We start from the raw sequence: 12,354 nt of genomic DNA on the forward strand, positions 1-12,354 counted from the left end.
CAGTACCTTTGGTAATAGAAATATCCCTGGCTCTGGTGCATATTTGGGTCCTGGATAGGTCAACAGGTGGTTCTGTCCAGAGTCTCCATCACACCTTAGGGGCTACCAAAGTCCTGGCTTAACGGATTAGAAATTTGGGGCACTTCTCCTGGCTAACATAGTGAAACCCCGTCTCTACTAAAAATACAGACGGGCGAGGTGGCGGGCGCCTGTAGTCCCAGCTACTCGGGAGGCTGAGGCAGGAGAATGGCGTGAACCCGGAAGGCGGAGCTTGCAGAGAGCCGAGATTGCGCCACTGCACTCCAGCCTGGGCGACAGGGTGAGACTCCGTCTCAAAAAAAAAGAAAGAAAGAAAGAAAAATACATTTGAGGCACTTCCCCAATACTAAAGGACTCTCCAAAAGGCCCCATGCCCGGCTAATTTTTTGTATTTTTAGTAGAGACGGGGTTTCACCATGTTAGCCAGGATGACCTCGATTTCCTGACCTTGTGATCCGCCCGCCTCGGCCTCCCAAAGTGCTGGGATTACAGGCGTGAGCCACCGCGCCCGGCCCAAAAGGCCCCATTTTGATGCCTGTGCCTATTCCAGCTGCGGCGGAAGCAGTTTTGGATTTGATACCCGCCCTTGGGAAAACACAAGGTATTAACTGCGTGCAACCTCCTGACTTTCTATTTCCCCTGATCTGGGAAAAGGGATAGGCAGGCTAAGCTCTACACTGTAGAAAGCCTGTGATAGAGCTTTGAACAAATGCTGCAGGCATTGTAATCACCAAACACTATAGTAAGTGTTGGGAATGAATAAAAACACAATCACCGCCCTACAGGAGTTCAGTATTTAATTTAAAAAATTACAGCATCTGCTAGGTTGCAGGCTGTTCTAGACCCTGGAGTTAAAGTAGTGCAAAGTTCCTGTCTTCCTGGAACTTACCAACTGTACTGAAGTTTCAATGTTCTATAAACAAAGATAGGTAAGGACCCATTGGCCCCGGGGCTTGGTATTAAAGCGCTCAGGCCCACTCCAGACCTGAGAATATCAGCTGAATCTGAATCAACTGTTCTCCATTTCTGTCGGTTGGTGGTATAGCGGGGCCACAGCGACCTCCAGCGGCCACCCTCCGTTTTGTGGTCTGTTCTGGGTCCCCGAGAAAGAAAGGCAGGGGCGATGAGCCGGGTCCTCGGGAGCGCCCTGGTCTCCCTTCCCTTTACAGACTAGGAGGCCGCAGCTAGCTGGCAGTCTCAGATCCAGGTTTCCCAACTCTGGGATGAGAGTTCTTCACTCAGGACTGGCAGCACAATGCAGGTCGTGAAGAACGGCAGGGTCGTTTATCCGTACAAAGTGAGTGTTGGAGGAATCCATCAAGACACACGAAGGCTGGGAAATCCCAGCGCTGCCAGTCGGAGACGACCAAGACTGAACCTCAGGCCCAGCCCTCCCTTCTCTCCTAGCCTGCAGGTTTTTCTCCTATTCTGGCGTTGGGACCGGATGACAGCTGCGAAACCAAAACGGGAATGGATAAACTGAGGTGCCACTGGGGATCTGTTTGAGAAGTACCTCCAGGGCGGGGCCATCACCGGAAGTGGCTTAAGGCTTGTACCCTACAATGCCCGCCTCTAATTGCGCTACCAGTAGGCGACAAGCCGCCTCCACTTCCGGTCCCCAGAGCAGTAGCCAGCAGCCCCCTCTTTACTGCTCTCCTACTGGCTGCCGCAAGGACGCGCTGTGATTTCCCATTGGTCGCGTCTCCTCTCCGGCGCCGCGCCTCCTTCCTCCAGGTATAGTCTTGTCTTCCGGTATCCGATTGGCTAAAGGCTGGGAGGGCGTTTGCCCGAGTCAACCAATGAGTGGGGTCGAGAGTGAGGGCGGCGGCTGCGTGATGGGGGCAGGGCGGGACTTGGCGTGGCCATTGGCCAGGGCGGGTACAGGCTAGGGATATGATTGGTTCAGGAGAGGGGCACCGTGGTGGGGTCGGGACTGCGCGGCCTCAGCAGCTGCGGGAGACGGAAGTGGCAAGAGCGCGGCCTCAGAGGGTCGGGCGGACACCGCCTGGGTGAGTCACCGTGCCCCCTGCACTGCGAGCCTGGGAACCGCAACGACCGCGTCCTGCCCGGCCCCGCCCTGGTCCCCACCGGCTTTCCTGAGTCCCGCCTTCTGTCATTTGGGGCTCCGCCTCCCAGTCTTTAGGCTCCGCCCCTAGAACCTGGGCACCTGGGCTCCCCTGCCAACCTGGCCCGCCCTCCGGGACCAGATCCCCTAGGTCTGAAAACCCTGGGCCTCCCAGGCCTGATCCTTGTCCCTCCTTCCCTCCCTTCGTTCCCTGGGGCTGCTGCCAGTGGGCGGTGAGGCAGCACCTCTGGCTTGTCTCTTGCGGGTTTCCCCATGAGGGAGAATGGCCTAGGGAAGAGGATACTGTGAACAGGGAGGTGGGCAGGACCACAGATGGAGGCTTTTATCCCCGCAGCCTCCCGTAGGGCTCTGCTGCACTGCCCGAGGATAGCAGGCATGAAGGAAAGTGTCAGTGAAACCTGGGCCTGGCTCGCTAAGTGAGCCTAGGAGGCCCCATCCTGAAATCCCTGTTACTTGGGCTCATTGGACAGCTGCTGACTCCAAGGCCTGGATTGGCCTGATTCTGTCCCTGTTGTGTGGCCTCCTCTCCATAACCTCCACCCCACTTGGTGTCAAATATACTCAGCAGGACCTGTGCAGCCCTGCTGCCCTCTGATCACAGGTTGTGGTCCCCTCCCTCTTGTCCCACTCTGGACTCTGCCCCCAGTAAACAGGTCAGGTGGGTACTACTCCCAGACTCAGAAACTGGCAAAACATTCCTGTGGACTCATGCTCCTTCCACTACTGCCACTTCACCCAAAGATTCAGGGCCCAAAATGAGCCCCAGTTGGGCAGCCTGTGTCTCTTCAGAGTTGGCAGTTCTGCTCCCCCACAAAGAAGTGTTCTCCCTCTGCGTCTGGGAATCAGGACTCCTGAATTCTGCCGAATAATCTTGGATGACACTCATTCCTGCTCCAGAACTTCGTGGCTGACTTCATGCCCTGCAGGATCACTTGTTGCTTTCTCCCCATGTAGCTCCCATTGCCTCTCTCTGGCATGGTGACTTGTGGAGAGACTGGAGTCTCTGCGAGGGAGAAGAATAAGAGTTGTAGAGAAGGTCAGGGGTAGATGTGTGGCATTTGTTGATTCTATGGTAGTGTTAATGGGGCCCTTTACTTTTATGTTCCCTGTCTCCTTACAGTGAGAAGCAGGCAGCCAGGACCCTTGCCACGGTAGAATGGTGAGTACCCTGTCTTTCCTCAGGCCATTGTGTTTTCTGTAATCCTTGTGTCTTTCTCTGTGAAGCTGCCCCACCTCTCCTAGACCTTGAGCTCCAGGCTACCCTGTTCAGCTCCTAAACAGGTTCATCTGCCCTGGAGATAAATTAGGGTTTCTTTAGATTACACAACATCAGCCAGAATACAGCACTAGGACTGGAAGCTTCTAGAAATCGTTTTCTGCATGTGCTATGCCCCATACTTTCCTCATACTCCCTACCCACCACTGGCTCTATTAACCCTTCATAACAGCCCTCTTCTTGCTTTTCTTGGGTGCCCGGTAGAATCTCTGTGTTCTGGTCTGAAAAGCCAGGCCTTCTTTATCTCAAAATCCTTGGACTTCTGGTGGGTCCTTTGAATACTGTGGATGCTATATCAGGAGTGACTCCACCAAAACTGTGGGGCTTCTCCAGTTCCAGGGTGCTGCTGTTAAGCCACTACGGATGACAGCTGACTGAATATCTAGCAGGATAGCATCTTCCAGGGTGCCCAGAATATCACCAGAGGTGGTTTACAATGATCCTATTAATTTTCCATTAACTGTAACGGCCCTTCTCTCACCCCAAGTCCAGGGAAGCCCTTAACTCCTGAGAGCTAGGAGGAGGCAGTGAGATGGGAAAGGCCTAGAGAGCTGCAGGCCCTGGCCCAGACCAGGCCCTTAACCTGGTGGTATCTCTTCAGTTTCTTTTAGGTGTCCCTTGTGCTTAGGGGCAGGTTAAAGAATTCAGTAGATGAGAGGATTTTCTCCTTCCCTCCCTTCCTTCCATAGACATGTGGATTTGGTGTGTGCACTATTGGTTCAGTCTCTTCTCAGAAAGCCTGCTGGGTTTGGCCCCCACCGACAGATAGCTCCTCTTTTTCTCTTCTGGGCTACCCTGAAAAGAGCATGGGCTTCAGAGTCAGCTTCATCTAATTTCAAATCCTAGCACCACCACTTAGGTAAATTACATACTTTCTCTCTAAGCTTGAGTCTCACCAGTAAGACAAGATAAGGTTTACTTCTTGGGGGTTGAAAGGTTTTAGTGAGATAATGTTAGAAACTCGCGAGTTCATTGTAGGTGCTTAATAAAATGTCAGGTTTTCTTTTATTACTCCCTTCTCCCCCAAACAAGACAAAAGCCCTGGTGTCTGAAAGTTACCAGGTGCAGGAAGTTTGGGGTTCCAGTCAGCTCCCTCTGTGACTCTTGGTGACATTTTGAGCCCCTTATTCCTGCTCCCCTTGGCCCTCTACCCAACTCTCTACTCCGCTGCTCCTGGGTTTCAAGTTTCATTTTTTTGTATACCTTCTGTGGTCCATACTTCTAGCTCTTCTCTTTCCTAGACTGAGAAATCCCTTCTCCTCCAAGAAGGACTTTATTACGCAGAGATCAGAATGTGAAACAAGGGAGAGATGGAGCTGAAGGACTAGGGTTGGGTAGGGGTGTTGGATAAAAAGCTCATTTCCCTTTCCAGGAGTGTGGAATGACTAACCTGGCACCATTCTAAGGGGAAAGAAGGGTTTAACGAAGTCACAGGATTGAAGGACCCTGATGGGCAGGGGCATGGTGGGTAGTGGTTTTGGAGGGAAAGGAGGAAGCAAATGGGTAGCGGGCAGGTGAGCTCCACCTTGGGATCCAGAGCAGGCGTCGGGGGAGCTTAGGAGGGGAGGGCGTGGGGATGGTTTTGTAAGAGGGCACGGGGTGGCTCACCTGGGAAGAAGGGAAATGAGAAGATGTGGGCGGTCCCGTAGCCCATGTTCCTGAAAGCTCCTAAAGGTCCCTGGAGTAGGGTACGCCCTCCTACGAGGCCCAGGGTCAGCGGGGAGGGAGGAGGCTGGACTTGTGGGCGGGGCCCGCGGAGCCGCCCCGCCCCTGCCTCCGCCTTCCCGCCGCGGTCCCGGGCTCTCCTCGCGCCTGGCTCCCCTCCCTTCTGCGCTCGTGCGGGAGGGCGGAGCTGGGCCCGCTCCATTGTGGAGAGTAGGGGAGAGGCGCGCGGGAGCCGCACGGAGGCCCCGCCACCAGCGCCCTACCCTCTTGGCCGCCGCGGCTGCACCTGGCGAGCCCCGCAGCCGGGATGCGGCCGGCGCTCGGGGCTGGCGGGCAGCGCAGCGGCTCCGGGGACATGTACGCTCGCCCAGACCGCCCGCGACCATGAGCCTGACCGCCCGCGTCTCCTGCTCCATGCTTAGCTGCTTCGTAAGTGCCCACCCTGCCTTTGGGGGCCTAGGAGGCACCCGCAGCCCCGCCCTGGGTCAGCCTTCGATTTCAGCCCATCCCCCTTCCCAAGGCCCCTGGCCCGGCTCCGAACGTTTGGGGCGGGGAAGGTGGGTTAACCCGTTTATTTCTTGGACTTGCTTCTATCTTTGGGTGCCGGAGATGGTCGAAGGCCAGGAATGGAAATTCTGTGGTCCATCCTGGCCCCGCAGCCGCTGCCCTTGACTGCAGATCTCTAGGCCCCGCCCTGCAGGGGTACATCTCTTTACCTCCGCCTCTCCATCTTGGTCCCACCCGCTGAATCCTTGCTTGGAGATGTGGGATGTGGCCAGTAGGCTGAATGGGATGTTAGGGAGCTGGTCGGGGAGCACAGGATGTCTGTGAGCTGGCTCGGGGCTCCAGTCCCTTCCCTCTTCCACCACTCCATCCCTCACCTGACATGCCAGCCTTTTCTCCTTGACTGTCCCCCAGACAGCCTCTCTTTTCCATCTTCCCTGTCTCTGCAGGGTTCCGTACCTCTGCATCATTCCCGGTCCTCCCCTCCTCCCGCTCTGGCTGATGCTCCTTCCCAGCTTCCCCCATCTGTCCTCTCAGCTGTCCCCCCCACCTTCCCCGTGGGTGTCTGCCAGGCCTCCTCTCTCTCTCTCCTGGCTGTCCTTGGGTCTCCTGGCTCCTCCCAGGCGCGTGGATCCCCTCAGGTCCCCTCCCTGGTGGTTGGGAGGGGAGTTCCTTCTGCTTGCTGTGGGTATTCCTCAGGAATTCCCCTCTGATTAGCAGGCAGGGCAGGTTACTTGGCAGGTAATGGGGGCTTGTCAGCAGTGTGGGTCTAACAAGAAGATAAGCCCAGCTCCCAAACACGTCTTCCTTTTGAAAGCATCGGTGAAGGCCCTCTAGAGGCGTGGGACTGAATCCCCCCACCCACTCCTCTTTGTCTCCTTCACCCACCAGATTGAAGCTTCAGTGGCTGTAGGCGCCTGATTTCCCTCCTCTCTAAAACTAGCTGCCACACCTGGCTCCTTTTCCTCAGGACAGCACTTTCCCATCCCCACTCCTGCCTTACCCTTACACGAGTCTAAGGAAAATAGTCTTTCTTTTCCTTAGTTTTCTCTCCTCCATTTTTGAAATGTTGGTTCTGTAGGACAGTCTTTCTTTGAAGAGTACAGATTCCCAATTCCTCCTGGGGCCTCACTCTTTCCTTAGGCTTAATAGGCTGATACTCTCTCCATTTCACCCTTCCCTGTGTCCAGCCAAGTCAGATCTCTTTTCCCTTCTCTGGTGACCAGAACCTTTAGCGGTGTGTTTGTGGTTATCTGTGGATTTCTTGGTGGGGAGGGAAGCAGAATGAGCCTGATGGGCTAAGTGGAGCTTGGTGACTTAGGACTGTGGCCTTCCTACAGGGTGAGGAGGGGCCCCCCAGCCTGGAGTACATCCAAGCCAAGGATCTGTTCCCCCCCAAGGAACTAGTGAAGGAGGAGGAGAATCTTCAGGTAAGGAGGATTTGGGGGCCAGGGTAGATGCGGCTCTCTGCCTAGTTAAAAAACACCCTCCCTTCTCCCAAAAATCCTCAAGGGGATCTGGTACCAGAGCTCTGGCTTCCTGTTCCCTGGTCTCTGGAGGAGGAGGGTTTGTCTGTGTATCCTGGAGCCTTTGACCCCGGGAAAGGAAAGGGAGCTTTCCTGTACAGCTGTTGCCTGGTGCTGTTACTGTGGAGAGAACTCTCCTCTCCGGCCTTGGTCCGCCTTTTCCAGAGGGGATCCCACAGATCAGGGGCTGTAGAGGAAGATAAGGTGGTCACTCACTTTGGACTGAAGGTTTCTCTGCCCCTTGACAGGTTCCCTTCACAGTGCTGCAGGGTGAGGGAGTAGAGTTCCTGGGCCGGGCAGCCGATGCCCTCATTGCCATCTCTAACTACCGGCTGCATATCAAATTCAAGGACTCTGTCATCAACGTGAGTTTCTGTATTGTTCTTCCACCCCTAAGCTAGAATCCCTATGAGGTTCTAGCCTGGTGGAACAAGGTGGGATTGTTCCAAAGCTCTCCTTGATCATGTCGTTAAAAAAGTTGGAGGCCGGGCGCAGTGGTTCACGCCTGTAATCCCAGCACTTTGGGAGGCCAAGGTGGGCAGTTCACTTGAGGTCAGGAGTTTGAGACCAGCCTGGCCAACATGGTGAAACTCTATTTCTACTAACAATACAAAAATTAGCCGGACTTGGTGGTACGCACCTGTAATCCCACCTACCCGGGAGGCTGAGGTGCGGGAATCTCTTGAACCGGGAGGTGAAGGTTGCAGTGAACCGAAATTGTGCCACTGCTATCCAGCTTGAGTGACAGAGTGAGACTACATCTCAAAAAAAAACAAACTTGGGGATCCCTTCTCTTTCTCTCTGACCTCATGTTTTCCTGCCTCATTTTCCTAGCTATAGCTCTGTTTCTGGCTCATTCTCCTTTCTCCTCTTCTCTCTTTCCATTATTCTATTACTGGCCCTTCTAAGGAGCACAGTGGCGTTGTTGGAAGAACACAGGCTTTGGAGTCAGACAAACCTGGGCTCTTTTCCTGTGTTGCCACTGACCAGCTGGGTGACCTTGGTCAAGTCACCTAACTGAGGCTTGATTTTTCTCCTCAATAATATGGGCTGAAAACACCTGCCGTGCAGGGTTATTGGGATCATTAATTGGGATCACATATGCAGAGGACTCCGTACAGTTACCAGGTGCTTAACAGACCCTCAGTAAATGTTGGTATCCTTCCTTCTATTGATACATCAGTGCCTAGGCTAGGGTGAGGGTAAGGAGTGATACCCAGTGGGGAGTCTGAGCTTCAGTTTGCCCTTCCTCTAAAGGTCCCCCTCCGGATGATTGACAGTGTGGAGAGCCGTGATATGTTCCAGTTGCACATTTCCTGCAAGGACTCCAAAGTGGTGAGGTGAGAACAACGGGGCCTCACTCAGGTCCCCTGGCCCTCGTTTTGTCCAGATCTCTGTGCTGCAGGGTTTCTCTGGTGTGAGAGAGGAAAGATCCTGCCTCACTTTCCCCAGTTGGAAGAAAAGGTGAAGACCATGTTCTGGGTTGGGAGGTCAGTGTACTGACCCATAGTATCTTGACCTGAAAAAATGGGGGTAATGCTTGGTTCATGGAGTCATCGTAAGGATTAAGTGAGATAATGTGTATGTGTATGAAAGCACCGAGGACAGTATCTGGCACAGAGCATTCCCATTATTGTTGGTTTATTTATTTATTCGTTTGATATACATGTATTGAGTACCCTACTCAATGCCAGACTGTTTTAAGCCCTGGGGATATAGCAGGGAACAAATAGACAAAATTTTCCCTTCTCAGAGAGCTTACATCCCAATGAAGAGATACCAACCGTAAGTAATAAGTAAAATTTGTGAAATGATAGTAAATGTGAAGGAAAAAAAATAAAGCAGTGAAAGGGAATATGGAGTGCTATGAGGGTGAAGATTGTAAAACAATTAGGCTGGGCGTGGTGGTTCACGCCTGTAATCCCAGCACTTCGGGTGACCAAGGTGGAACGATCGCTTCAGCTTAGGAGTTCAAGATCAGCCTGGGCAACATAGTGAGACCCTGTCTCTACTAAAAATAGAAAAAATTAGCCAGGTGTGGTGATGCGTGGGAAGATTGCTTCAGCTTAGGAGTTCAAGATCAGCTTGGGCAACATGGCGAGACCCCATCTCTACTGAAAATATAAAAAATTAGCCAGGTGTGGTGATGTGTGCCTAAAGTCCCAGCTACTCAAGAGGCTGAGATGGGAGGACCTCTTGAGCCTGAGAAGTTGAGGCTGCAGTGAACTGTGATGACAGTACTGCACTCTGGCCTGGGTGACAGAGTGAGACCCTGTCTCAAAAAAACAAAACGAAAGTGATCAGAGAAGCTGCACCAAAAAGGTGGCAGTTGAGTCAAGACTTGAAGAAAGTGGCCATGTGGGTATTTGGGGGAAGAATGTGCCAGAGAGAGAGAATGGCAAGTGCAAAGGCCCTGAGGTGGGTGTGTGCCTGCCTATTGGAAGACTGGCAGGGAGGCTGGTGTGGTTGGAGTAGAGTGCCTGTGGGTGAGAGTAGTGGGTTACAAGATCTGAGAACAAAGCGGGGTGTCAGACATTTTGTCATGAAGACTGGCTTTTACTTTGAGGGAACTGAAAAACCACTGGAGGATTTTGAGCAAAGGCGTGATGTGATCTGATTAATGTTTCACAGAATCACGCTGGCTGCTCTATTGAGACTAGATGAAAGAATGGGGGCAAGAGCAAAAGCAAAAACTGGGAGGCTAGTTAGGAAGCTATTGCAGTTGCCCAGATGAGAGATCATGGCGGCCTGTCTGAGGTGGTAGCAGCCAAAGCAGTGAGAAGCAGTCAGATTCTGGGTGTATTTTGAAGGTGGAGATGACAAGATTTGCTGACAGATTTGAAATGAAAGAAAGAGGAATCTGGGATGACTCCAAGGTTTATTAAAAGGATACCCACTTTAGAGCCTACCATGTGCTCAGGTCTGTGGGGCATTCAGAGGAACATTCACATTGCTCTTTCCCTCAAGGAGGCTAAACTCTAGCTGCTGGAAGACCTAACATGTGGCAATGCTATGGGAAAATGTGGTGCTTAGTACTCCAAGCAGGCCAGGCACAGTGGCACATACCTGTAATCCCAGTACTTTGGGAGGCTGAGGCAGGAGGATCGCTTGAGCCCAGGAGTTCAAGAATCAGTCTGGGCAACATAGAGAGACCCTGTCCCTACGAAGAATTTAAAAAGTTATTGCACAATTATGGTCTCAACTACTCAGGGGACTGAGTTGGGAGGATTGCCTGAGCTCAGGAGGTCAAAGCTGCAGGGAGCTGTGATTGCGCCACTACACTCCAGCCTGGGTGACAGAGCAAGAGCAAGACCCTCTCTCAAAAAAAAAAAAAAAAAGGTGTGTATATATATATATTCCAAGCACATTAAGAATCAAGAGAGGAAGGAGTTTCTGGAATAGAGTAGGCTGGGAAGTCTTCAAGGAAGAGGTGAGACCGAAACTATCTTCAAAGCATCAGTAGGATGTGGCTAGGCAGAGAGGAGACATTATCAAGCAGAAGATAAACCAAGGAGATGGGAAGGATGTGAGCAGGACTTCCAGCCTGAAGCAGACGGTTTGAGTTAGGGAGTCATGGGAGATAACACTGGTCCATTAGGGTAGGGACAAGGAGTGCAGACTTTCAGGGCCATGTGGTAGCATTTAGATTTGACACAAGAAACAGTAGGGCCCCATTCGAGAGGATAAGTATGCCTCAAACACAGGAGTTCCTGGGAAGAGAATTATCACGAGAGACAACTTCTGTTGGGTGTTGGTCAGTGTCCCTCATTCCCCCACCCCGGGTCCCCACTGCTTTACCTCTTGCTTTGCAGCCTCTCTTCACAGCCTTCCTGTGGCTGTGTTTTTGACCCTGATAGCTCCATGGCACAACTGCACTTTGCCTCACCCAGGCCTGTGGCTTCTTGCCCGGCAGGTGTCACTTCTCCACTTTCAAGCAGTGCCAAGAGTGGCTCTCACGGCTAAGCCGAGCCACAGCAAGACCTGCCAAGCCTGAGGACCTCTTTGCCTTTGCCTACCATGCCTGGTGCCTGGGGCTGACTGAGGAGGACCAGCACACTCACCTATGTCAGCCAGGTGAGGCCAGTCTATTTTCTTTGGGAGGCTGCTTCTTACCCCTTGGTTCTCATCCCTCCTCCACTCCTGCACATCGGTGCTCTGGGAAGCTAACCATCATGGGGGCTCTGTTGCAGGTGAGCACATACGTTGTCGGCAGGAGGCGGAGCTTGCAAGGATGGGCTTTGACCTGCAGAACGTCTGGAGAGTCTCACACATCAACAGCAACTACAAGTGAGAGGGTTGGGGACCAAAACTCCTTCCACACCAAACGGCTTCCGTGTTTGGATAAAGCATGGTGGGCACAGCTTCTGAGTCTGTGAGGGAGGAAGGCTTCTGGTTTCTCTTCCCACAAGGCCATCCCCAGGGATCCTGTCGTCACATGTTTTAGACCCAGTGCGGTGACCCCCACCTGGTCTCTTTTCAGATTGTGCCCCAGTTACCCCCAGAAGCTGCTGGTTCCTGTGTGGATCACTGACAAAGAGCTGGAGAATGTGGCTTCCTTCCGCTCCTGGAAGCGGATCCCCGTGGTTGTGTATAGGTGAGGCAGTGGCGCCGGGAAGTAGGGAGGCCATTTCTTACGCAACAAGGAAAGAGTCAGTATTGGAGGTTTTGGGTAACCTGGTTGACTGGGAATTGACACTATGGGGAAGTATAAAATAATTTTAAAACAAAAACTATCTTAGTTTTTTCTCCTAAGAATAAGGCTGTTAGGGAGTTTATTCATTCCCCTCCTTTTTTTAGAGAGAGAGAGAGAGAGAAAGAGAGAGTGTGTGTGTGTGTATGTGTGTGTGTGTAAACATTGGTACACGAGTTGGCAAACTGGCCTGCAGACAAAATCTGGCTCATAGTCTATTATATAAAACGGCTTGTAAGCTGTGAATGGTTTTTACATTTTTAAAGGGCTATTTTTAAAAAAACAAAGAAGAAATACATGACAGAAACTGGTTGTGACCCACAAGGCCAAAAATTTGTTGTCTGACTTTTTACTGAAAATGTTTGCTGATCTCTGCACTAGAATATTGTAGCTAAAATAGAGTGAGACAGGAAGTAACCCTGAAGTTTGGAATTGTTCCTGTTCTTGGCTCAGCCAGGCCTTGTTCTCCTGCTGGGTGTCTGTACCTGGAGCAGTTGCTGTGCATATTTGATGAGTCAAGGTCACTTTGGGCGTACAGAGCCCATTTGAGAAAATATGTGATGGTGCT

At 52.3% G+C, this 12,354-nt stretch overlaps 1 protein-coding gene across 2 annotated transcripts in view; it reads left to right on the plus strand.

Moving 5' to 3' along the window:
- The first annotated feature begins 1,959 nt into the window (after positions 1–1,959).
- MTMR4 (myotubularin related protein 4) overlaps positions 1,960–12,354 on the plus strand; it is a 28,120-nt gene continuing 17,725 nt past the window's right edge. The window contains exons 1-8 of one of the 2 annotated variants that reach the window (XM_025362663.1): positions 1,960–2,048; positions 3,246–3,284; positions 6,911–7,000; positions 7,345–7,461; positions 8,354–8,436; positions 11,010–11,170; positions 11,287–11,383; positions 11,577–11,690. In XM_025362663.1, the coding sequence (XP_025218448.1) occupies positions 3,282–3,284; positions 6,911–7,000; positions 7,345–7,461; positions 8,354–8,436; positions 11,010–11,170; positions 11,287–11,383; positions 11,577–11,690 (665 nt within the window). In that variant the 5' untranslated portion in view covers positions 1,960–2,048; positions 3,246–3,281. Of the gene's footprint in view, positions 2,049–3,245; positions 3,285–5,240; positions 5,496–6,910; positions 7,001–7,344; positions 7,462–8,353; positions 8,437–11,009; positions 11,171–11,286; positions 11,384–11,576; positions 11,691–12,354 lie in introns of those variants that run through there. The other variant, XM_025362662.1, reaches the window with a different exon arrangement.

Source organism: Theropithecus gelada, chromosome 16 (genome assembly GCF_003255815.1).
Source record: "Theropithecus gelada isolate Dixy chromosome 16, Tgel_1.0, whole genome shotgun sequence".
Lineage (NCBI taxonomy): Eukaryota > Metazoa > Chordata > Mammalia > Primates > Cercopithecidae > Theropithecus > Theropithecus gelada.